This window comes from Nelumbo lutea, chromosome 6, assembly GCF_056320005.1.
Source record: "Nelumbo lutea isolate HS-2025 chromosome 6, American lotus-T2T, whole genome shotgun sequence".
Classification (NCBI taxonomy): Eukaryota; Viridiplantae; Streptophyta; class Magnoliopsida; order Proteales; family Nelumbonaceae; genus Nelumbo; species Nelumbo lutea.
Window position 1 is genome coordinate 72,898,772 of NC_142689.1, and position 23,448 is coordinate 72,922,219.

The window sequence follows — 23,448 nt, forward strand, 5'->3', positions numbered from 1 at the left end:
GGGTTGGAAGAGGATTCTCATTCCCACTTCTTTTTTGTTCCCCTTTCATCACCTTTCCACTACTCCTAGCTGTGACATTTCGGGTCAACCTAGTGATGCTCCCACTGTGCCAGTTACTTCTCCTGATACATCAGATGCTCCTGAAGGTTCCAGTAGGTAAGAGAAAGAGATACTTACATACAACAGAAGGAAGAAGGGCCCTCAACCTCATGATTGCAACCAGTTGAACTCAGATCAATCCGTCTCTGCAATCCAAGGTTATTCTAATTCACTCAATTCAGATTCAGATCTTCTTATTGCTCTCCGTAAGCCTGTTTGTTCTTGTACCACTCGGCATCCCATAGTTGATTATGTTTCTTATTCACACTTATCCCCTATCTATCATTCCTTTGTGTCTGCCCTTTCCTCTATATGTGTCCCTTCTAGGTACTCAGAGGCGGCATCTGATCCAAGGTAGAAAGAAGTCATGAATGAAAAAATGAAAGCCCTAATGAAAGCAAGAACGTGGGAATTGGTGGACCTGCCAGAGGGGAAAGACACTGTTGGGTGCAAATGAGTATTCACAGTAAAGCACAGGGAAGATGGATCAATTGAGAGGTACAAGGCCAGACTTGTGGCAAAGGGATTTACACAAAATGAAGGAATTGACTACAAGGAAAGCTTTGCCCCAGTAGCAAAGCTCAACACAATCAGGGTTCTACTGTCACTAGCAGCAAAATTCTCTTGGGAACTCCATCAGCTGGATGTGAAGAATGCCATTCTAAATGGTGATATTCATGAAGAGGTATTCATGGACCCCCCACCTGGATATGATGTTGGAAAGAAGGTGTGTAAACTAAGGAAAGCATTATATGGTTTGAAGCAGTCTCCCCGGGCATGGTTTGAGAGACTTTGTATGGCCATGAAGAAAGTGGGGTACACTCAGAGCAGTGCAGATCATACATTGTTTACAAGGAGACAGGATGACAAACTTACAACACTCATTGTTTATGTGGATGATATGGTGATGACTGGAAATGATGTGAAAGAGATGAAGAGGCTGAAGGAGTTTTTAGCTTCAGAATTTGAGATCAAAGACCTGGTAAATCTACTATTTTCTTGGGATTGAAGTTGCTAGATCAAGAGAAGGAATCTACATATGTCAACGAAAATATGTGCTAGATCTCCTAGAGGAAACAGGCATAATGGGGTGCAGGCCAGTAGACACTCCAATAGAACTGAACCATGGATTACAAGAATCAATGGGTGAGGAATACTGTGATAAAGAAAGGTACCAAAAATTGGTAGGAAAATTGATATACTTATCCCTTACTCGGCCAGACATTGCTTATGCAGTGCATGTTGTCAGTCAATTCATGCACTCACCAAAGACCCCTCATATGAGAGCAGTGGAAAGAATTCTCAGATACTTGAAGACTTGCCCAGGGAAAGGAATTCTATTCAGGAAAAACAACAGACTTGAAATTGAAACCTACACTGATGCTGATTGGGTTGGGTCTGTTGGAGACAGAAAATCAACCTCAGGTTACTCTACATTCTTGGGAGGAAACCTAGTCACATGGCGCAGTAAGAAGCAGAATGTTGTGGCTAGATCAAGTGCAGAAGCAGAATACCGAGCTATGGCACACGGTGTTGCTGAACTCTCGTGGCTCAGAACTCTTCTTAATGAGCTTGGCATCAAAACTGAGGGTCCTCTCAAGCTGTATTGTGATAATAAAGCTGCCATCAACATTGCCAACAATCCCGTGCAGCATGATAGGACAAAACATATTGAAATTGATCGACACTTTGTCAGAGAAAGAATTATTTCAGGAGAACTCTATGTGCCTTATACTCCATCAGAGATGCAGATTGCAGATGTATTAACTAAAGAGCTGTCAACAACAAAGTTCTGGGACTTACTTGGCAAGCTAAACATGATTGATATCCATGCTTAGCTTAAGGGGGAGTGTTAGAATGTTAGAGTGATGTTCGGCTGATAAGATTTCTTATTAGCCCATTCTTATGTTTATCTTATCTTGTAATTGGGCCTGTGCTAATGGGCCTAATCCTGTTTAATGTTTTAAGTCATCTGGGTGTCCCATCACTAACCAGGGGCATCCCAGTAATTTCTTGTACTTTGTACTACATTCATATATAAATAATAGCATGGTCGACTGACTAGTACAGTTCGACATTCATTGCATTTCAGAGTTTCTCTTATCTCCCTTGCTACTTCGAGTACAACTCCTAAGTTTACACCAAGAACTTCACATTTGCGGGCAGTCAACAAGATTCTTGCCTACTTAAAGGGGTGCTTGGGAAAAAGGAATGTTGTACTCCAACCATGGGCATCTCAAGGTTGAAGCTTACATTGATGTTGATTGGGTAGGCTCTATGGATGATAGGAGATCCACCTCTAGTTTTTGTGCTTTGGTGAGTAAAAAGCAGTTAGTTGTAGCTCGATCCAATGTAGAATCAAAGTGCAGAGATATGGCTCATGGTGTATTAAAATTGCTTTGACTGAAGACCTTGCTATCTGAGATTGGAATCCAACTTGATTGTGATAACCAAGTTGTTATAAACATTGCTCATAATCCAGTCCAACTTGATTGTACAAAACACATTGAGGTTGACAGACACTTCATTAGAGAAAGGATAGCTAGTGGAGAAATTTGTGTGCCTTTTGTCAAGTTAGAAGATCAACTTGCTGATTATCTTACCAAGGGTCTCCATAAGTCGAAACTCGATAAAAACCTAGGCCAACTGAGCATGATAGATATCTATGCTTATCTTGAGGGGGAGTGTTGAGATTATATATTGAGGGTAAGGGCATTCTTGTCCTTCCAATTTATTTGTATTTGGGCACCCATTTATGGGCAAATTTGTAATTTCTCCAACATTAAGTTAAATGTTTGTTTTGGGTGTGTGAATAGTAATGCCATGATTCTATTGAAGAGTCGCTTATTCTTCCTACTCCCACACTTCCAATTGGGGTGTGAACTAGTTAAATGTTTCCCAAAGCTCCATTGTTCTTTGTCCCCGTGCGTGTGTTTGGTTGTTGTTGCTTTGTTCATGACCTATCTCCCTTCCATGGTAAACTAGACCCTTGTGCTATTCTATGTGTTTTCTTGGGTTACCCTTCTTCTCAAAAGGGTTACTAGTGCTTTGATCCTGTCTATAGGAAATACTATGTATCCATGGATATGCCCATCTTTGATAGTGACCCATTTTTTCTATTTCTCCTCAAGGGGAGAATAAGGTTGAGGAGAAACACAAACAAGTTCAACTTCTTCCTCTTCTTGATCCTCGTCCATTTTGTGTGTTTCTTCGTCGTCGAAGGGCCAGACGAGTTCAAGACATAGAGCAATTTGAAGTTGTATGACCGACATCATCAGAATCTCTGAGGTAGATCCTTTTCTACCAAGTACTATTGTCTCTATTGATATGCTTGAACCCATTGATATTGATGTTTTTATTGTTGATGATCTTGACATCCTATTGCTAAAAGAAAGGGTGTTAGGTCTTGTTCTACCAAGTATCCTATTTCCCACTTTGTTTCCTATGAAAACATCTCACCTCCCTTATATTCTTTTTTGTCTTCCATTAATAGTATTCCTATCCGTAAGAATGTAGCAAATCCTTGTTGGTCCTTGAATGGACAAATTCAATGGAAGAGGAAACAAGTGCTTTACATAAAAATGGTACATGGAGTTGGTGGACCTTCCTGATGTAAAAGAACCGGTAGGGTGCATGTGGGTATTTATAGTGAAACATAGGACTGATGGCACAACAGAAAGCTATAAAGCCAAGTCAGTGGCAAAGGGGTTCCACAAGTAATATAGAGTAGCTTATGTCGAGACCTTTTCCCTTATTGCCAAGATGAACTCTATTAGAGTCCTCTCTTTGGCAACCAATTTTGATTGGTATCTTCATTAACTAGATATCAAGAATGCCTTCTTGAATGGTGATGCAGAAGAAGTATATATGGTTCAGCCTCCTGGTTTCTGTGCTAAAGGGAATGAGCAAAAGATGAAGAAATCCTTGTATGGACTAAAAGAATCATGGAGGGCTTGGTTTAGTCGGTTCTATTTACCTGTGCAATAAATTGGTTTCAAGTAGTGGCAGTCTGACCAAGTACTATTTGTGAAGGGGGGGAGGAGGAAAAATTATAGTAGTATTAGTGTATGTTGATGACATAGACTCATAGTAGTCACTAGGGATTAGACAAGTGAAATTTTGAAGCTCAAGAAGTTTTTAGCCAATTAGTTTGAGGTGAAAGATCTAGGTTCCTTGAGGTATTTTCTTGGAATTGGAAGTTGCCCGCTCAAAAAATGGGATCTTCATTTCTCAAAGGAAACACATCCTAGATCTTTTACAAGACATGGATAAATTGGAAGCAAAGTCAACTAATTCTCCCATTGACCCTAATCACAAGTTGGGTGATTGTGATGGTGAGACAATAAAGGATGTGAAATAGTTCCCGAGACTTGTAGGCAGGCTTCTATATTTGTCTATGACTAGGCTTGATATTGCATATGCCATGGGTTTCCTTAGTCAGTTCTTGCATGCCCCTAAGGCTACCCACATGGAGGCTGGTAAGAGGATTCTCAAGTATCTCAAGAAGTATCCAGGGGCTGGTTTGTTATTCCAGAAGCATGGGCATTTAAAGGTGGAAGTGTATACAAATGCTGGTTGGGTTGGATCTGTAGATGACAGGAAATCTATCCATGGATATTGCACTTTCATGGGAAGAAATCTTGTCACATGGAGGAGTAAGAAACAAAGTGCGGTGGCTAGGTTTAGTGCGGAAGAAGAATATAGAGCCATGTCCCATGGTGTTGCTAAAATGTTGTGGATAAAAAATCAGTTAAGTGACTTGGGATTCACTGTTGATAGTCCTATATATTATATTGTGACAACAAGGCAGCTATCAATATTACTGCCAATCGGGTTATTCATGTAGGATTAAGCACATTGAAATGTACAAACACTTTATTAAAGAGAAAATTGTGAATGGCAAAGTATGCACCCTTATGTTACTATGTTAGTTCTGAAGAGAAAATGTAGATATCTTCACAAAGGGCTTACATCACCCGCGACACACTGACTTGTGTAACAAATTGGGCATGATTGACATCTATGTCCCAACTTGAGGGGGAGTGTTAACAGTACTTGTACTTAAGCCACTGGGTTTTTTTTTGTCTTTGTACTCTTTTATTTTAAGTTGTTGGGATGCCCTAATATAACCACAGGTTTTTTTGTCTTTGTACTCTTTTTATTTTAAGTTGTTAGGATGCCCTAATATAAATACAAGTGCTGGCGCTGCCAGCCTATCTTTTCGACCCCAAACTTTTTACTTTCTCTCTTCCTCTCTTCTTTGATTTCTCCAAGAAAACACTTTCAAAGTTGGGCACTTATAATATTTTTTTAACCAGCTAGAAGGGGGAGTGTCAACATGTTTAGGAGCATTTTTTTATAGTAAAGATAAATTTCATTAAAAGAAAAAAGAAGGTACAAAGAAAGGTGATAAAATCACCCATAAAATAATAACCACAATAAAAGCCAGCAAGACACCTCTTGAAACAAACCACCCTAAAACTAAAATTAAACCCTGTGCAACAAATACAAGAAAAACAACCATCAATGTCAAACTCAACCAGTTAAAATATCCCCCACCTCACCACATTAGGAGCATATCACTAAGGTGTTTGTGCTGCATTTTTTTCTAGTTTCCCCAAAATTTCTTCTTTCTTCATGTAGACTCTTTCGTCTCTTCTACCTCTTTTTCTTACATTAATCTGTTGCTAATACTGGGATTTCAATTCCAACCTAATTTCCAATGTTTCCCTAATGTTTTCATAAATTAAATGAATTTCAAAATGTTTCTATAAACTTTCACAAATTAGTTCAGTTTAAAACATTGACTAATCTGGATTTTTCTCGGTTTTTTGGATAAAAAATGTCAGGAGAGAAATGCACTGATAAAATGAAATGGTTTACTGACTGGCTTTCTGCTACTTGACACTGTTTACTGTTGGCTCACTTATCATGTATTGGCATAGGATATCATATTAATGTCTTAAATCTAACTACATGCATCCAGTTCTATTGAAGTCCTTGAGGATATGAGAGTCTTAGATCAGAAATCCTTCATATCATTTGACTTATTAGAATGATATCATGGCCCAATGGTAAGCAAATTATAATATAATGGTGTATTTGTAGTTTGCACCAAAAAACTGAAGTGGTCTTCTCAGGCAAAGGCCAGTATTGTATTGCTTTCTATTTGTTATCTATATGCATATTGATTTTTGCTTAATGGAAAATTTCTCTTATTTTTCTAGGTGCATGAAATACGGGATTTCTTCTGGGATGGAATTGCTTCTCGAGGTGCTTCATGGTTGAGAGAGGAGCCTATTGAGGAAATTTGGAAACAAGTAATTTTAGTACCTGTTTGTGGGGGTATGATGGTAGGTGCATTGAACAGTCTTCATGTTGCTCTCAAAACCCCTTCTGAAGGAACATTCTTATCTGATTTGAAGGCTGCTTCAAGGCCATTTTTAAAGGCAGTTGCAGCTGCCATTACTCTAGGGACTGGAAATTCATTGGGACCTGAAGGTCCTAGTGTTGAGATTGGTGCATCCATAGCCAAGGGAGTTGGTAATTTATTTGAGTGTAATAAAGAAAGGAAGCTTTCTCTCTTGGCTGCAGGTTCAGCAGCTGGAATCTCATCAGGTTTTCAATGTTTACTATCTGTAACTAATCCCATCTGTCTAGATGCATCATTGCTTGTGTTATACATGAACTTTGCAAGTTATGAAGAGTGGTTTTAAGATTTGACTGATGCTTGGACACTAGTATATATAGGGTTACAAATACCATATTACCTTCATATATACTATGTACTGTTGTAATCTCTATACTATTAAGTATGTTCACCCTAATAAAATAATAGAGTGCATGCCACAACCCACTTGAATTCTCTCAGCATCTTTATCTTCTCTATTATTTTCTCTTTTGTTCTTTTTTTCCAATGGCAGATAACATGGTATCAAAGCAAGTTCTACCATAGATCTACAAACCCTTTTTTATCCTTTTTCTTGGTTGTAAAACCAGAGAATGTTCTTTTGGGAATACAAACATAGCGATGGAGGTAAAGGCATTATAGAATATTTTCCTGGATTGTGATTTCTGATCATGAGGTAGCAGCTTTAGTAATCTTGCAGCCATAATGATCAAAGGTATCTTTGGTGAGAAGAGATAAGGACTGTAAGCTCTTTGGTGGACTATATGCCTCCTATTTTGACTGTAGGGGACCAGTTATAGGTCTAAGAAACTATCCAATCTATGGTTCAGTTGAACTAGAACAATTTATACAGTATGATTGCTGTTATGTGACAATCCAGGAACTAGGAAGAAGAGAAGAAAAGAGAAGAGAGAAAAGTTTAAAAGAGGCAAAAATTGCAAAATGCCAGCCTCTCTCTTGGCCTTGGAAGGGCTAGGAGAAGGGCAATAAAGGAGGTACTTAGGAGTGAAAAGCCAGATATTTTGTTGACTCAGGAGTCTAAAGCTGTAGGAGATTGATAGAAGATGGTCTAGGAGCTTTTGGGGTGAGAGAGGTATCAATTGGATTTTTACACCATCTTAGGGAGCTTCCAGTGTTTTAAAAGCGCATGGTGAGGTGCCAAAAAAATCAAAAAATTAAAAAAATTAAAAATATTGAACATCATATTAATTAAAAATTATAAACTTAAATTTAAAATAGATGTTTATATTTAAAAAAAAACTATTATATCAAACTAAAATACATAAACATAACATGTAAAACACATTCAAGCATGTAAAATTTTCAATCTCTATTTTTTCCCTAATTGCATTACTTCAAATATCTAATGTGATGTTAAACATTATGCATTCTTGGTTCTACAAGCCACCTTTGTACCCAGCCCCTCAAGGCAAGCCCAAACAAGTCCATAATAGGGTCTTAGATTCTTAATCCCTATAAAAAAGATTTAGAATTTTAATTGTCTCTTGAAAACATCTTTTATTAGGATGAATGAATGAGCAACATTAGCAAATAGGGGGTTCTCTTCACTCTAGCCTCGGGGGGTTTGGTTGGGGGTCTAGGAGCAAAGCCCTAAGCCCAGTTGCTAGGCATAAAAAATAGAAAAAATGGGCAAATTTTCAATAGGCGTGCACTTGGGTTGAAGTAGATGCAAAGGATGGTTGTAGTAGAATTACCATTACTTGAAGTAGACACAAAAGAAGTTGAGGTAGGATGAGCAAAATCCATCTGACGGATTGTCCAACCATATAGCTCCAAATGGTCATGGAAAGAATTAATGATATCTTCCCAGGAATCAGTCATGGAGGGGCGATCTTGGCTCAAGATAGTAGTAGATGGTTGAGACTCTTGAGAGACCAAGTTTGCTGCATTAAATTTCTTCTAACCTTGCTGTCCCGGTTTCTTATTCTGGTCTGATTTTTACTCAGCTGGCTTCCCACCAAGGCCTACTTCTTGCACTGATGGAAGATCTTTACTTCCCAATATCTGAACTCTAAGAGACTCATATACAGGGTTCAGCCCCAAGATGAAGGCAAAAACCCGTTGTTGGAAAACTAGAGACTTGTAAGCCTTAGCATCTGCATCACACTTCCAGTCTATGTTCTGATAATGGTCCATTGCTTTCCAAATTGAAGTCAAATCAGAATTGTATGCTGAGAGACGCCTCTCCCCCTGCTTACAAGTTGAGGAAGCAGCTTGCAAGTAATAGATTTTGGTATAATGTCGTTGCTCTAAATAGGTAGATTTTGCCTTCTCATAATTTCATAATCTGTTTCAGCCCATATGAATGTCTTCCTTACTTGAGGCAGCATAGATAGTAACAGCCATGTCATCACCATGCTGTTTTCCTGGTCCCACCTATCATGTTCTTCACCCCCAAACTTCGGTTCTTTGGTTTTACCATTAATATAACCCACTTCCCCCTGACAGTTATGTAAAGTTTAATTCCCCTCGACCATTCTAGGTAATTGAAACCATTGAATGGTATCACAACCATAGGGGAACTCATGTCAAAGCCTCCATTCACTCCACCCTGATTGGAGGACACACTAGACACACTAGAATCCTCACAAGACATGATATAAAGGTCTGATTTCACAGTTCAGTAAAAAAATAGTCACAGAGATACTTGTTCTCACACAAATAGCACTATATGACCATTCCCTTTGGTGCACACATAAAGAACATTCACTACCACACTGCTGAATCAATTCCAGAGATGAAACAAGATCAATTTCAGAACTAAACTACCCTCATAAGTAACCCTTCATCAGTTTTCTTGGCCACACAACTACTGTAATCCCAAAAAAAGGATAGAGAACTGCTGTCACACAGTCACAGGTCATTTAGACCTATACAACCCAGTTATTTGAGCAGAAAAAAAGGATCACACGATCCACAAGACTGAAAAAAAAAAACACAGAAATCACAGGTCATTCAGACCTCCATAACCCACTTACCTCGGTAGAAAAGGATCACATGATTCACAGGAGAATAAGAGATCCACCTTGCATTTAACTTCCTTCCCTTTAATGATTTTTGGAACACGACCAAGAGGAAAGGGAAGAACTACACTGAAACTCCCTTCAGATTAGTCTAATGCACCACTTGATAGGTTCGATCCACAAGAGAAAGGAAAGTGAGAAAACTGGAGAAAAAACTTTGATTGAACTGCTTCTAATCCCAGAAAAGATGGTAAAGCCGCTCTGATACCATCTTTTCTTGGTAAAAATGCCAGAAAGAACAGAGAAAGGAGAAGAGAAAAGAGAGAGGAGAGAAGAGAGAAGAAAGAAAATTGGGGTAAAAAAAGGGTAGGCTGGCAGTGCCAGCTTAAGTATTTATGTTTGGGCGACCCAATCACCTAACATAATAATAAAAAGAAGAAAAATTACAAATGTACCCCTGCAGCACTAAAGAACATAAAAAACTAAGAGACTTTAACAGTGTCATTGGTCAAAATAGGTGGATTTTGCTTGTTCCCAAATTTCATAGGTTGTATCAGCCCACATGAAGTTCCTTCTCACCTGTGGCAGCATAGATACTAGAAGCCATGATATAACTGTAAAGAGACTGGGCTGAATGGGCCCTAGTATCTTTTCTTGTAGTATGTTTTATTTATTTGTTAGCTAATGGGCCTATCTTAATGGGCCTGTTATTTCTTTTGCTAGTTCTCTTTATGTTACTACCTCCACTTAAGGGTATGCTTGTAATTATGTTAAGATTGAAGTTTAGTAAAAGGATTAGATAAGGGAGGGAAGAGACATTTGAACTCTTCTTCTTCTTCCTCCTCTTTTCTCCTCTTCCTTCTCTTGTACTGCTGTTCTCTTCTTTTCTTCCTCTTTTTTCTCTAATTTTCCCAAGTTTACATCAGATTTAGAGGACTGATTTACAACTTGGTATCAGAGCAGGTTTCTTTCTTTCTTCTTTTCTTCTTCCTCTTTTCCCATACACCCTTCGATTAAGAGAGTGTATGGAGAGATAGGTTCTCTATAGTTCAGAGGATCTTTGGCCTAGTTGGTAGAGGGTTTGGAGAGTGTAAACCTGGCTGGATATTGCCAAGAAGTGGTGCTGTACTGTTTTCGCCCAAAACTCTAGCCGATTAGAGATTTTCGAAGTTACAAGTAGCAGTGAATCTTTGGGTGTGGTGTTCTATGCTTGGGAGGTGTCTTTTGACTTATAAAAGAGGGCAGTTCAGGTTTGGAAGGTATGGGAATATTGCAAGAAACTGAGACATACAAAGGACACTTGCTGGAAGCTTCATCCTGATCTTCTTCCTGACCGGTTTAAGAATAACGACAATTTTAAGAAGGGCAGTCAGACAGGAAAGCCGAAGACAACTAATGTTGCCACAGTACCGGAAGGAGGAAGTAAGGAGAGTGAAGAGAAGTCCACCATTGAACAATTGGCAGCAATGAAGGCAGACTTTGAAAAGTATGGTAGGCTGTTAAGTCACTTGGACGCTACTGTTTCTACACCTCACTCTTCAGGTAACACATCATCATCATCAACATTTTCTCACTCAGGTATTCATGCCTCTGCAAACCATGCTTCAGTTTCAGGTAATCATAAAATCCCTTGGATCATTGAACTGGTGCATCAGACCATATGACCAGCTTGTCCAACCTTTTCTGTTCATACCACCTTCTCTTTGGTAAAGAGAAAACATCCCTTGCTGATGGGTCCCTTGCTTCCATTTCTAGCAAAGGGGATATAAAAACCTCTGACACCCTTTATTTATCCTCTGTCCTTCATGTCCCTAAACTTAATACAAATCTTTTATTTGTTAGTAACCTGACAAAATCCATGAACTGTAGCATAACCTTCTTTCCCACTCAGTGTTTTTCAGGACATACAGTCTTAGAGGATGATTGAGAGTGGCCATGAGGTGAACGAAATATACTTGTTGGACACACCTAATAGTGCTCTTGGACCACCTCATGGAGTTGCCTTGGAGTCAGTCTTGTTAGAGTCTGTTGACAAAATCATGTTATGTCACTTTTAGTTTGGTCATTTGTCTTTATAAAGTCTTCATTGTGAGTCGTGTAAACTAGCAAAACATTGTAGACAATCTTATTCAGTAAGCAATAAAAGATCTATTTCTCCTTTTCATATTGTTCGCTTTGATGTGTGGGGGCCATATCATTTGCTTACTATGGGGGGTTACAGGTACTTTATCCTTTTTATTGATGATTACTCTCATTACATTTGAATTTATCTCATGAAATCTAGGGATGAAGTACTAACTATTGTGCATGTTAGTGTATTTCTGTCTTTATACTTATGTTGAGGTTGTTGATCTGTAATATTATATTAGAACTAGTGTCCCTCACTTAAATAAGGGCACATTTGTCTTTTCCATTATATTAGTAATATAAAACATGTCTGGCCGAATGGGAGAAGTAATTTTTCCCTAATTCGAACCAGACTTTTTTTCTCTCCTTTTCTCTTCCTTTCTCTCTCTCTCTTTCTTTCTTTCTTCTTTCTTCTTCTTTCTTCTTGGCTGTTATCAGACTAACAGAACTCAAAGGCAGGCCGAATTATAATATGGTATCAGGGCTCAACTAAGCAACTCGGATCTGCCCAGATTTCTGTTTTTTGCACACTCAATCTAGGGTTTTCTCTTGATTTCTCTGCCATCGATTGGAGATAAGGGAAAGGGCTGAAAAGGAGTGGTCACCCTCTTCCCTTGGAGGTTTCTATTTCTCCAGTTGTGCTGTTCGTGGTCAGTTGTTGTGGTCTCTAAGAAGCCCTCCCCTAATCGATGAAGAGAAGAGGGTTGATTCGTGTGGTGCAGTGGGTGTCTTGTGTGGATTGATTTTCTTCTTGTGTGGTTTGGTTTTCGGGTGATGAGATAAGAGTTTTCTATGCATGTTTTTTTGTTATGAATCAAATAGGAAGAATGCTTCAGATCGTATGATGGGATTTCAGACTGTGTGTGCTAGGGTTTATGTTGTTTTTTTTTTTTGTGTGATTCAAAGGGGGAGTGGTTCTCATATAGTGGTGAGATTTCAGGTAGTCGTAGGGTAGGGTTTGTGGTGTAAGGAGTGCAACCTTCAGCAATAATAAGTGTTGAAACCAGTGTGATTAGTGTGATCAAGTAGTGTGCAGTGTGCCGAATTTAGTAACAACAGAATTCAGCAACGGGAGATAACAGTGGTAGCAAATCTAATGTGATGATACATGTTGACTACTTGAATGTTCAAATGACCTCCATTAAACTGAATGGGGAGAATTATGTACCTTGGGCTAAATATGTAGAAGTTTTTCTGAGGGCAAAGAAGAAGGTGAAACACATAAGGGAGGAGAAACCCTCCACTGATTCTCATGAGTATGAAGACTAGGAACAAGAGGATGCACATATTATCACGTGGTTATGGAGTAGTATGGAACCCAAGATTAGTGTAAATTTCATGTTTCTTGACACTGCCAAAGATGTGTGGGACCATGCTAAGAAGTTGTATTCTGGTCAAGACAATACAACCAGAGTATATCAGTTGTATCAAGAATACTTTAATCTGCAACAGGGCAATCAAAGTCTTGAGGAGTACTATGCTAGTATGAGAAACATTTGTAATGAGTTGAATGCTTATCACCCCCTCACTTTTGATGTCAAAATTCAGCAACAACAGAGAGAACAACTTGATGTGACTCGATTTTTGGTGGGGCTGAAATCTGAGTATGAACCAGTGTGGGCTCAGATACTAGGAGGGTCAGCTCTCTCTTCCTTAAAAGAGGTGTTTGCTCGACTTCGGAGGACTTCCATTGAGTCTACTGAGAACTCTAATGTCTCAGATAGATCAGCCTTTGCAGTGTCAAGGGGCCGTGGTGTTAGAGGTGGAGCTCGAGGAGCTCAATCTGGTCGTGGTGGTAGCAATGGTCCAGTATATGGCCGGAGTGGTGGTGGTGGTCGTACTGGAAGTAGAGATTCATGGGGAGCCCGTGGCAGAGGACGTGGCTCGGGTCCGAGGAGATGTACTCATTGTGGTATGGATGGACATACCATTAATTATTGCTATGACTTGCATGGTCCACCCTCAACCTGGGCCAATCATGACATGACTAGTGACACTAGTTTCAGACAGGAGAATCGTTCAGCTGATCAGATGCCTCCTGCATCCACAGATGTTCCCGGGAAGGAGATGGTGAGTGTTTCCCGTGATGAGTATGAGATGTTTGTCCAGTCCATATCTCAGCAGAACACGGATACTTTCGCACATTCAAGTATGGCTTGTTTGGCATCCACACCCAATCCCTGGATTATTGACTTTGGAGCCTCCGATCACATGATTGGAACTCCAAGTGTGTTTTCTTCCCTCTCTCATTGCTTAACATCACAATCTATTACTCTTGCTAATGGTTCCACATCATCGATTTGTGGTGATGGCAGTGTTCACTTGACCCCTTATAAGCAAGCTGGGAATGATTGACATCTATGCTCAGTTTGAGGGGGAGTGTAAAGAGACTGGGCTGAATGGGCCCTAGTATCTTTTCTTGTAGTATGTTTTATTTATTTGTTAGCTAATGGGCCTGTTATTTCTTTTGCTAGTTCTCTTTATGTTACTGCCTAGCTGGCCACCTACTTAAGGGTATACTTGTAATTATGTTAAGATTGAAGTTTAGTAAAAGGATTAGAGAAGGGAGGGAAGAGACATTTGAACTCTTCTTCTTCTTCCTCATCTTTTCTCCATCTTCCTTCTCTTGTACTGTTGTTCTCTTCTTTTCTTCCTCTTTTTTCTCTAATTTTCCCATGTTTACATCAGATTTAGAGGACTGATTTACAACTATAACCATGCTATTTTTGTGGCCCCATTTGTCTTGTTCAGCACTTCTAGATTTTGGTTCCTTCACCTTACCACTAATATAGCCTATCTTTCCCTTTGCAGTAATATAAAGTTTAATTCCCTTAGAGCACTCTAGGTAATTAAGTCCATTTGAGCTAATAACATCCATAGGGAAATTCATATATAATCCCCTAGTTAGCCCATTTAACACCGGAAGTAGCAAAATCTTCAGAAGACATGGTAGACAGCACTATTCAGTCACAAGAAACACGTCTAACACGGGCCAACATCATAAGGACCAAGCACTAAAGTCCACACCAAATGTTCCATAAGGTTGAACACAAAACAGCACCTCTCCAAGGGCCAAAAGCACTAGGTACTTCACAGAAACCCTCCAAGAAACCCTTACCAGAGGCTAGGGGAGAACTTCTAAAACCCCTCATAGCATCCAGTCACGTTGACGCAGATTTATCTTGGTACTATGACCAAGAAAAAATTAAAAAGAGGCTACCCAAACTTCTCCAGTCCAGGCTGATGGGTGCTTTCTTGTGATTCAACACAGAAAAACCAAGAAGGGGAGACAAAAACTTGATCGAACTGCTTCGGACAAGGTTGATGGGTGCTTTCTTGCAATTCAACCCAGAAAAAGCAAGAAAAAAAGGAAAAAAATTGTTTGATCTGCTATCATGTCTCAATCGTCCGCTTTGATACCATATAATCTTGGTAGAAAGATGATAGAAGAGAGCGAGAGAGAAGAGAGAAGAGAGGAGAGAGGAGAGAAGAGGGAAAGTTTGATTGAAGATCCAAAAAGATGGATGGTGGCACCACTCAACCCATTTATATAAAAGTAGGAAAAGACATGTTAGAATGCTCGAGTCAGGGGTATTTTGGTCATTCTGGTTTATCTTCTTGAAAGTGAAAGGTCTATTGTATCTGAGTTTAAGTTATGTGTCCCATCTTCTATAAGGGACAAAATAGTCTTTCTTGTAACTCTAAGTTTTATGAATAAAATTCAAGTGGGTCGGCTAGGAGACTGATTTTACAGATTCTCTCTTCTAGTCTAGCCGAACACTCTTTTTCTCTCCTTTCTCTTTTCTTTCTTCTTTCTTCTTCTCTACTTTGACCTAGAATCAACTAGAGTTTATTCACATGGTATCAGAGCAATAAGGTCTCGTGTTTTCTTGCTGCTGTCTTCTTCCTGGGTTCGCCGCCAGCTTCACAGTAGGTTTCATCATCCTAGAGCTGACCTGACTGGAGACTCGATAAAGGGATGAAAAGGAGTTGTCGTTTTGAGGGCCTGGAGGTGAGAATGCCTCTGGCCGGTGCTGTGGTGGTCGTTGAAGTGGTATACTAGACCCTCTATTCAGTGTACGAAGAGGGCTGGACATATACAGGTATGGACACTGCTATCATGTGCTCAGAAATGGACTGTGAATGCTAATTTTTTTTGTGCTTCAAAAGTTAGTTGTTGTGGTGCTGGGTGAGACTGATGCACATATCAGTCATGTTCTTTTGTTTTCTTGCTTGCATGTGTGCTGAAAGAAGAGTAGTAGACTGCTGAAGTCCACGACAGCAGTGGTGTGGTGATGGTTGTGTTGTGGTGGCTGACATATCTATGATTCTAAATGCTTAAAAGTGAACTCGTAGACCTTGTGTGTAATCAGTTCTGCAGTATGAAGAACAAGTGTTTGATGAAATGACTGAGTAATTTCAGCCGTGGTATGTTGATGGTAAATGGTTCTGCGGTGTGCAGTCCAAGTGTTTGATGTGTTGACTGAATGATTTGAGCTTTGGAGTGTAGTGTGTAATGTGCAGTTGAAGAAGGTGGAGTTGGTGGTATCATAAGTGAGATAAGTCGTGTGAAGAGTGTGAGATTGTGGTGCATATTCAAAGGTGAAATAATTGAGATGGCTTCATTTGCGGATGGGAATGACAACAAAACCGGCATCATGCTTTCTACAGATTATCTAAGTGTTTAGATGACATCCATCAAGTTGAATGGTGAGAACTATGTACCATAGAAAATTTGTGGAGGTGTTCTTAAAGGCCAAGAGGAAAGTAAAACATGTGAGAGAGGAGAAACCTTCCTCTGATTCCCCTGGGTTCAATGATTGGGAACAAGATGATGCATAGATAATGACATGGCTTTGGAACAGCATGGAACCAAAGATTAGTATGAACTTCATGTTCCTAGATACAACCAAAGAAATCTAGGATCATGCTAAAAAGTTGTACTCTGGACAAGACAACGCAATTAGGGTATATCAGTTATACCAAGAGTACTTCAATTTGAAGCAAGGAACTCAAAACTTAGAAGAGTATTATGCAAGTTTGAGGAACATCCGCAATGAACTAAATGTGTATCACCCTCTAACATCAGATGTCCAAATCCAACAACAACAACGTGAATAGCTTGATGTGACTTTGTTTCTTGTGGGCTTGAAGGCTGAGTATGAGCCTGTCAGAGCACAGATATTGGGGGGATCAGCTCTCCCCTCAGTTGAAGAAGTTTTTGCCCGTCTTAAGAGGGCATCCATTGAGCTGGTAGAACATTCTTCCTTCTTTGATAGATCTGGTTTCGTAGTGACTAAAGGGAGTGACCGTGGAAGTAGAAGTGGTGGTGGCAGCAGTGGCCCTCCAAGCAACCGTGGTGGACACATGTTTAATCGGACTAGTGGTCGGACTGGAGGCCGAGAGTCAGGGGGAGGCCGTGGAAAAGGAAGGAGTAATGCTCAGAGAAAATGTACACATTGTGGCTTAGAGGGGCACACAATTAATTTCTGCTATGATTTGCATGGTTCACCCAACACTTGGACTAACCATGCTACATCTAAGAATAGTAGCACAATTACCGAAAGCCAGCAAACTGCCCCAACCCCCTCCACACCCGCTTGTGCTTCTGGGCAGGAAATGGTGAGTGTACCACGGGCAGTATATGAGCAGTTCCTTCAAACATCTCAGCAGAACACAACTACACTTGCCCATTCAGGCATGACTTGCTTAGCTTCCAAAGCCTCACCCTGGATCATTGATTCCGGAGCCTTGGACCATATGTCTAGGACTCTTGATGTATTTTCTTCCCTTTCTCGCTCCTCCACATCTCAGACAGTTACACTTGCTAATGGTTCTACATCTCCTATTTGTGGTGCTGGTGATATTGATCTCTCCTCCTTGTCTTTAGCATCTGTTTTATATGTTCCTAAGTTCCCTTTTAACCTTATGTCTGTTAACAGATTAACCAAGTCCCTTAATTGTTCTGTAACATTCTTTCCTTTTTCTTGTGTGTTTCAGGATCTCAAGACGGGGAGGAAGATTGGTGGAGGGCATGAAGCAGGTGGTTTGTATTACCTTGATGGTGGTGGCCCCCCAGTGGCTTTTCAGTCGTCTCTTACTCCTCTCCAGTGGCACTGCAAACTTGGTCATCCCTCTCTCAAGGCTTTGAAGCTGCTAGTTCCTTCCCTGAGTCATCTTTCATCGTTAGATTGAGTCATGTCAGTTGGGAAAACATCATCGAGTCTCATTTAGTCCAAGAGTTGATAGTCGTGTCTCAAGTCCTTTTGCCTTAGTTCATTCTGATGTATGGGGTCCAGTTAAAGTGGTGTCATACAATGGGTATAAGTATTTTGTAATCTTCGTTGATGACTTTTCAAGGATGACATGGATCTATCTTATGAAAGACCATAGTGAATTATTCTCTATTTTTCAAAAATTTCATGCTAAAATACGCACTCAATTTGGTGTTCCTATGAAAATACTTTGCTCCGATAATGCCAAAGAATACAATTCCTCACCATTTCAGCAATACCTAGAACATCATGGGATAATTCATCAAACTTCTTGTGCTTACACCCCGCAACAAAATGGTGTAGCTAAACGGAAAAATAGACATCTTCTTGAAACTGCTCGGTCCTTGATGATCAATATGAATGTCCCAAAGCGCTTTTGAAGTGATGCTGTTCTTACATCATGTTTTCTGATAAATCGGATGCCCATGTCAATCCTTGGAAGTCAATCCCCTTTCTCTGTGTTGTTTCCCACTTTGTCTCCATTTCCTTTCACCCCAAGAGTCTTTGGTTGTGTTTTCTTTGTTCAACACTTGGGGCCTGGAGTAGACAAGCTAGATGCTCGAGCTACGAAATGTATTTTTCTTGGCTACTCAAGAACTCAGAAAGGGTATAAGTGTTATAACCCAAAATTTCATAAATCGTTTGTGTGCTCTGATGTCACCTTCTTTGAATCAGTTCCATTTTTCTCAGATGCCGGGGTCTCTTCTCCTTCTGTGGTTCCTCTTCCTGTACCGCCGGTTGTGGACACTCTTCCCGTAGCTCCCATTCCTACTGCAGATGCACATCATATGCCTGTTACTACAGAGAGGCCGTCAATTACTTAAGTGTATACCCGCAAAAGTGCTTCGGCCCCTCCTCCACTTCCGCACTTGTCGACAGATCCTGCTTCTGCTCCTTCTCCCTCAGATCTTGATCTCCCTATTGCTTTGTGGAAAGGTAAACATACTTGTACTTCTCATCCCATTTCAGACTATGTTTCCACTGCTCACCTTTCTGCTTCTCATTGCAAGTTTATATCATTACTCTCATCGGTTCCCATCCCAAGACTGTATAGGAATCCCTTGCCTCCCCAGGGTGGCAACAAGCCATGGAAGAACTCTCTACTCTACAACATAATCACACGTGGGAACTCACCACTCTTCCTCCTGGTAAGTACACTGTTGGGTGTAAATGGGTCTATACAGTGATGCATTGTCCTGATGGTAGTGTGGAATGATTGAAGGCAAGGTTAGTGGCCAAGGGCTATTCTCAGTTATATGGTGTGGATTATATGGAGACATTCTCTCCTGTGGCTAAAATTGGTTCAGTTCGGGTGTTGATCTCATTAGCTGCTATGTATGATTGGCCTCTCATACAACTTGACATAAAAAATGCCTTCCTACATGGTGATCTTGTTGAGGAGGTGTATATGGAGAAACCACCAAGGTTTGTTGCTCAGGGGGAGGCTGGTAAGGTGTGCAGGCTCAAAAAGGCAATCTATGGACTGAAACAATCTCCACGTGCATGGTTTGGCAGGTTCAGTGAAGTGGTGAAGGCCTTTGGGATGAAACAATGTCAGGTTAATCATTCTGTGTTCAGCTATAACCCAAAGGATGGGAAAATCTTGTTAGTCGTGTATGTGGATGATATTGTCATAACTGGAAATGACAGCAATGGAATTGACAGGCTAAAAAAATTCTTACAGGACCACTTCAATACGAAAGATTTGGGGAAGCTAAAGTATTTCCTAGGAATAGAGGTTGCGAGGTCAAAACAGGGGATCAACCTATGTGAGATAAAATATGTTCTTGATCTACTTGAAGAAACAAGGTTGTTAGTTGCTAAACCAGCAGAGACTCCTATGGAACTCAATGCCAAGTTAAGTGTGGACGCAGGTGAAGAGTTTGATGATCTTGGAAGATACAGAAGGTTAGTGGGAAAGTTGAACTACCTGACCATTACCCAACCAGATATATCATGTGCTGTGAGTGTGGTGAGTCAGTTTATGCAACATCCTCGGGTTCCTCACTGGGAAGTTGTTCTAAGAATTGCTAGGTACCTAAAGGGTGCTCCAGGTCGTGGTTTGTTATACCAAAAGGGAGGAACTCTTGAGATAGTAGGGTACACAGATGCTGATTAGGCTGGCTCTATATCAGACAGGAGATCAACCACAGGGTATTGTACCTTCCTGGGTGGCAATCTTGTAACTTGGAAGAGCAAGAAGCAAACAGTGGTGGCAAGAAGTAGTGCAGAAGCAGAGTACGGGGCTATGGCCCATACCACATGTGAACTAGTATGGTTGAAGAACTTACTACAGGAGATGGGATTCTCAATTGACAAACCCATGAAATGAAAGAATGGTAGGATCCATCTAATGGATGCCACGAAGGGTGCGGAATGGGTGGGCGAATTTCAAAAATTTTCCTACCTTCTTCCAACTGGGAATCATATTCCCTAAATTTAGAATACAATATTCAAGGATTCTACTTGAACCATAATCAAACCAGATCTGAACCAAAAGGAAACATGAAGGATTATACCTGATCCGAAGAAACAATATCTCCCAAAGTTGGTGTTCACGCCCAAAGAAGAAACCAAGATCCGCTCTTGCTGAAGATGACACAGCTGTGGATGGAACGGAACCAGCAGGGTGCGTCCTACACACTGGATTCTTTGCAAGAATCCTCTGGAAACCTTGAACACCGAATCTTTTTGGTCTTTCTTGCAAGACTGTTGTCAACAACTGATTTCTTGACTTCCTATTGCTGCAAAGATCCAATCTTGCAACAGGGAATGGCGGTTGCTGGAGGAGGAGAAATCCAAGGACGAAGAGGGCTGAACTGTGTCTCTTCTCTCTGGAGTCTGTGTGAGAACAAATCTCAATTCGTAGGAGGTATCTCTTGCATACCAACCCTAGTTCAAAATCTGATATTTCTGTTAGGGTTTCTCCTCTTTCTTCTTGATTAAGAAACCTCCTAATTTTTTTGGGAGTTATCCCAATCCAAATCAGTATTTGGATAGGGGATAATCTTAATCCTATCTGCAGATTAAGTTAGCTGACTCCTGATCTTATCAGAAGGTTACCAAATTCAAATTTAATTTGAATTTGGTCTCTTAGAGTGGATAAGGTTAAAGATCCAATCCTTTTACTAACATTAATCTTAGATTCGCCCCATGAATAGGTGATCATATCAGCCTAGTTCGAGATGGGCTTTTGGCCCATTAAGTGTTCAGTGTTCAACTAGTTTCCAATCTGCTGCTCAGTTGGGCTTCTTTGTATGGCGTGGGACCCAAGCATTGATCTACACACCAGCCACATGGGTTCGGCCCAACTTGTATTACAAGGCCCAGCCGAATTCACTGAAAAAATCAGTGACCCCCTTGAGCCCATCACATGGACCCTATGGGCCCAACACTTGCATTAAGTGGTCCCTGGGCCAAGCCATCTTATAAAAACCCAGGGACTGTGGGCAGGTGCAAGATTAGCCCATCAGGTATTATCCTAAATGGTCTTACACTTAACCTCTCATCCCTTAATGATCAAGCATTGCCCGACAAGAGAAGACTTCTCCCTCGGCTGCAAGGAACAGTGCCGCACTCTCTACTCACATGGATCCTGGGAATTAAAACCTTTTGCAAATCTTTTGAAACCGTACATATACATATATATATTAATTTTGCAAAACAAAATTCCAACGATTGAAATCAACTGCCAGCAGTTTGGTTTCCATCAGAGAGAGTGCATTCCCGATCATTACCATTGTCCGACAAAGGGACTGATCCTTTCACTATGATCACTCACTCAGATGAATTCTCAGATTGCCCCAACATGTCCAGGTTTTGACCCCACTAAGGATCTCACTGATTGACACATCAAAGACAGCCCGATCCGACACCTAGTGATGTGTCATAATCAAGTCCAGGGGTCAGGTGTAACTTTCCAGTTTTGCCCATCTGTCTCCAAGGTCTAGGGCAATACTGGAAATCTGGCCCGGTTCAAGGGTTCAAACAATCCCATACTGCATGTGCCTTGGGTCTTACCCTGATGGCCGAAACAAGCCATCCCAACACTTGGTGGCACATCGGTATCGGCCTTGGCAAGATAAATCTCCCCAGACTTATCCAATGGCTGTGAACATTTAAAACTAACACAAGTTTCTATAAGTGTCCAGTTTTAGGGTCTTACACAGAATTATACCAAACAACATGAATCAAACATGTATTTTATTTATTTACACTAAATGTCAAAAGTACATCAAAATGGATTGAAGCTAAGGGCATACAAAACTGTCTAACATGAAACTATACTGTGATAACCAAGCTGTTGTTCACATCTCATCCAATCCTGTCTTCCATGAAAGAACTAAACATATTGAGGTGGATTGTCACTTTGTGAGAGAGAAAGTAAGAAGTGGGGTAATAACTACATCTCATGTGAGCTTAGGAAATCAGTGGGTAGATCTCTTCACAAAGGGATTGTCTCGGGGAAGAATAGATTACATTTGTAACAAGCTGGGACTATATGATATATACTCTCCAGTTTGAGGGGGGAGTGTTAGAATGCTCGAGTCAGGGGTATTTTGGTCATTTTGGTTTATCTTCTTGAAAGTGAAAGGTCTATTGTATCTGAGTTTAAGTTGTGTGTCCCATCTTCTATGAGGGACAAAATAATCTTTCTTGTAACTCTAAGTTTTATGAATAAAATTCAAGTGGGTCAGCTAGGAGAGTGATTTTACAGATTCTCTCTTCTAGTTTGGCCAACACTCTTTTTCTCTCCTTCTTCTTCTTTCTCTTTTCTTTATTCTTTCTTCTTCTCTACTTTGACCTAGAATCAACTAGGGTTTATTCACAAGACCAAAATGCCCTTGTAGCATATGATTATAAAACTATTGACAGTTAACATAACCGAATAATCTTAGCATAATTTCTTTGTTCAGAATAAGTTGATTTTGCCTATTTCCATATTTCACTGGTAGTATCCACCCAAATAATGTTTTTCCTCACATCCGGTTCCATAGCTACAAGAAGCCTGGACATAACCATACTGTTTTCCTAGTCCCAACTCTCATGTTCAGCAATCTAACTCTTAGGCTCTTTCACCTTCCCATTAATATAGCCAGCTTTACCCCTTGCTGTAATATAGAGTTTTATGCTCTTAGACCACTCTAGATGATTCAAACCATCAAGGGGGTGATTGGCATAGGAAAATTCATACTAACAGTCCCAACACTACCTATTGCCTGGGAGGATATAGCTCCAGAAGAAGCTGAATCATCCGTGACCATTATAACAATCACTAGAGTGCACAAAGAAACAGGCTGAAGCAAGAAACTGATCACACCCCACTTCTAACACCCATGATCAAAAGAGGGGGTACAAAAACCTAGCTGAACTGAAGAGGACTGCTGTAACATCAACTACACTGGGCTAGAAAGCCCAAAAAACTCAAGCCCTAGTCATCACGAATCCTCACAACCTATGCAGCACTGAAGAGATACATATACCAGCCAAAAAGGGAATCACATGACCCTTTACAGCACAAAGGAGACAGCACACACCCAAACACCTTTCACAG

The 23,448-nt window shown here is 40.4% G+C and overlaps 1 protein-coding gene across 7 annotated transcripts in view; it reads left to right on the forward strand.

Moving 5' to 3' along the window:
- Positions 1–23,448, forward strand: part of CLC-E (chloride channel E) — a 63,281-nt gene that overhangs the window by 16,436 nt on the left and 23,397 nt on the right. For all 7 annotated transcript variants that reach the window (XM_088951492.1, XM_088951491.1, XM_088951494.1 and 4 more), the window contains exon 2: positions 6,327–6,717. In XM_088951492.1, the coding sequence (XP_088807618.1) occupies positions 6,327–6,717 (391 nt within the window). The remainder of the gene's footprint in view (positions 1–6,326; positions 6,718–23,448) is intronic.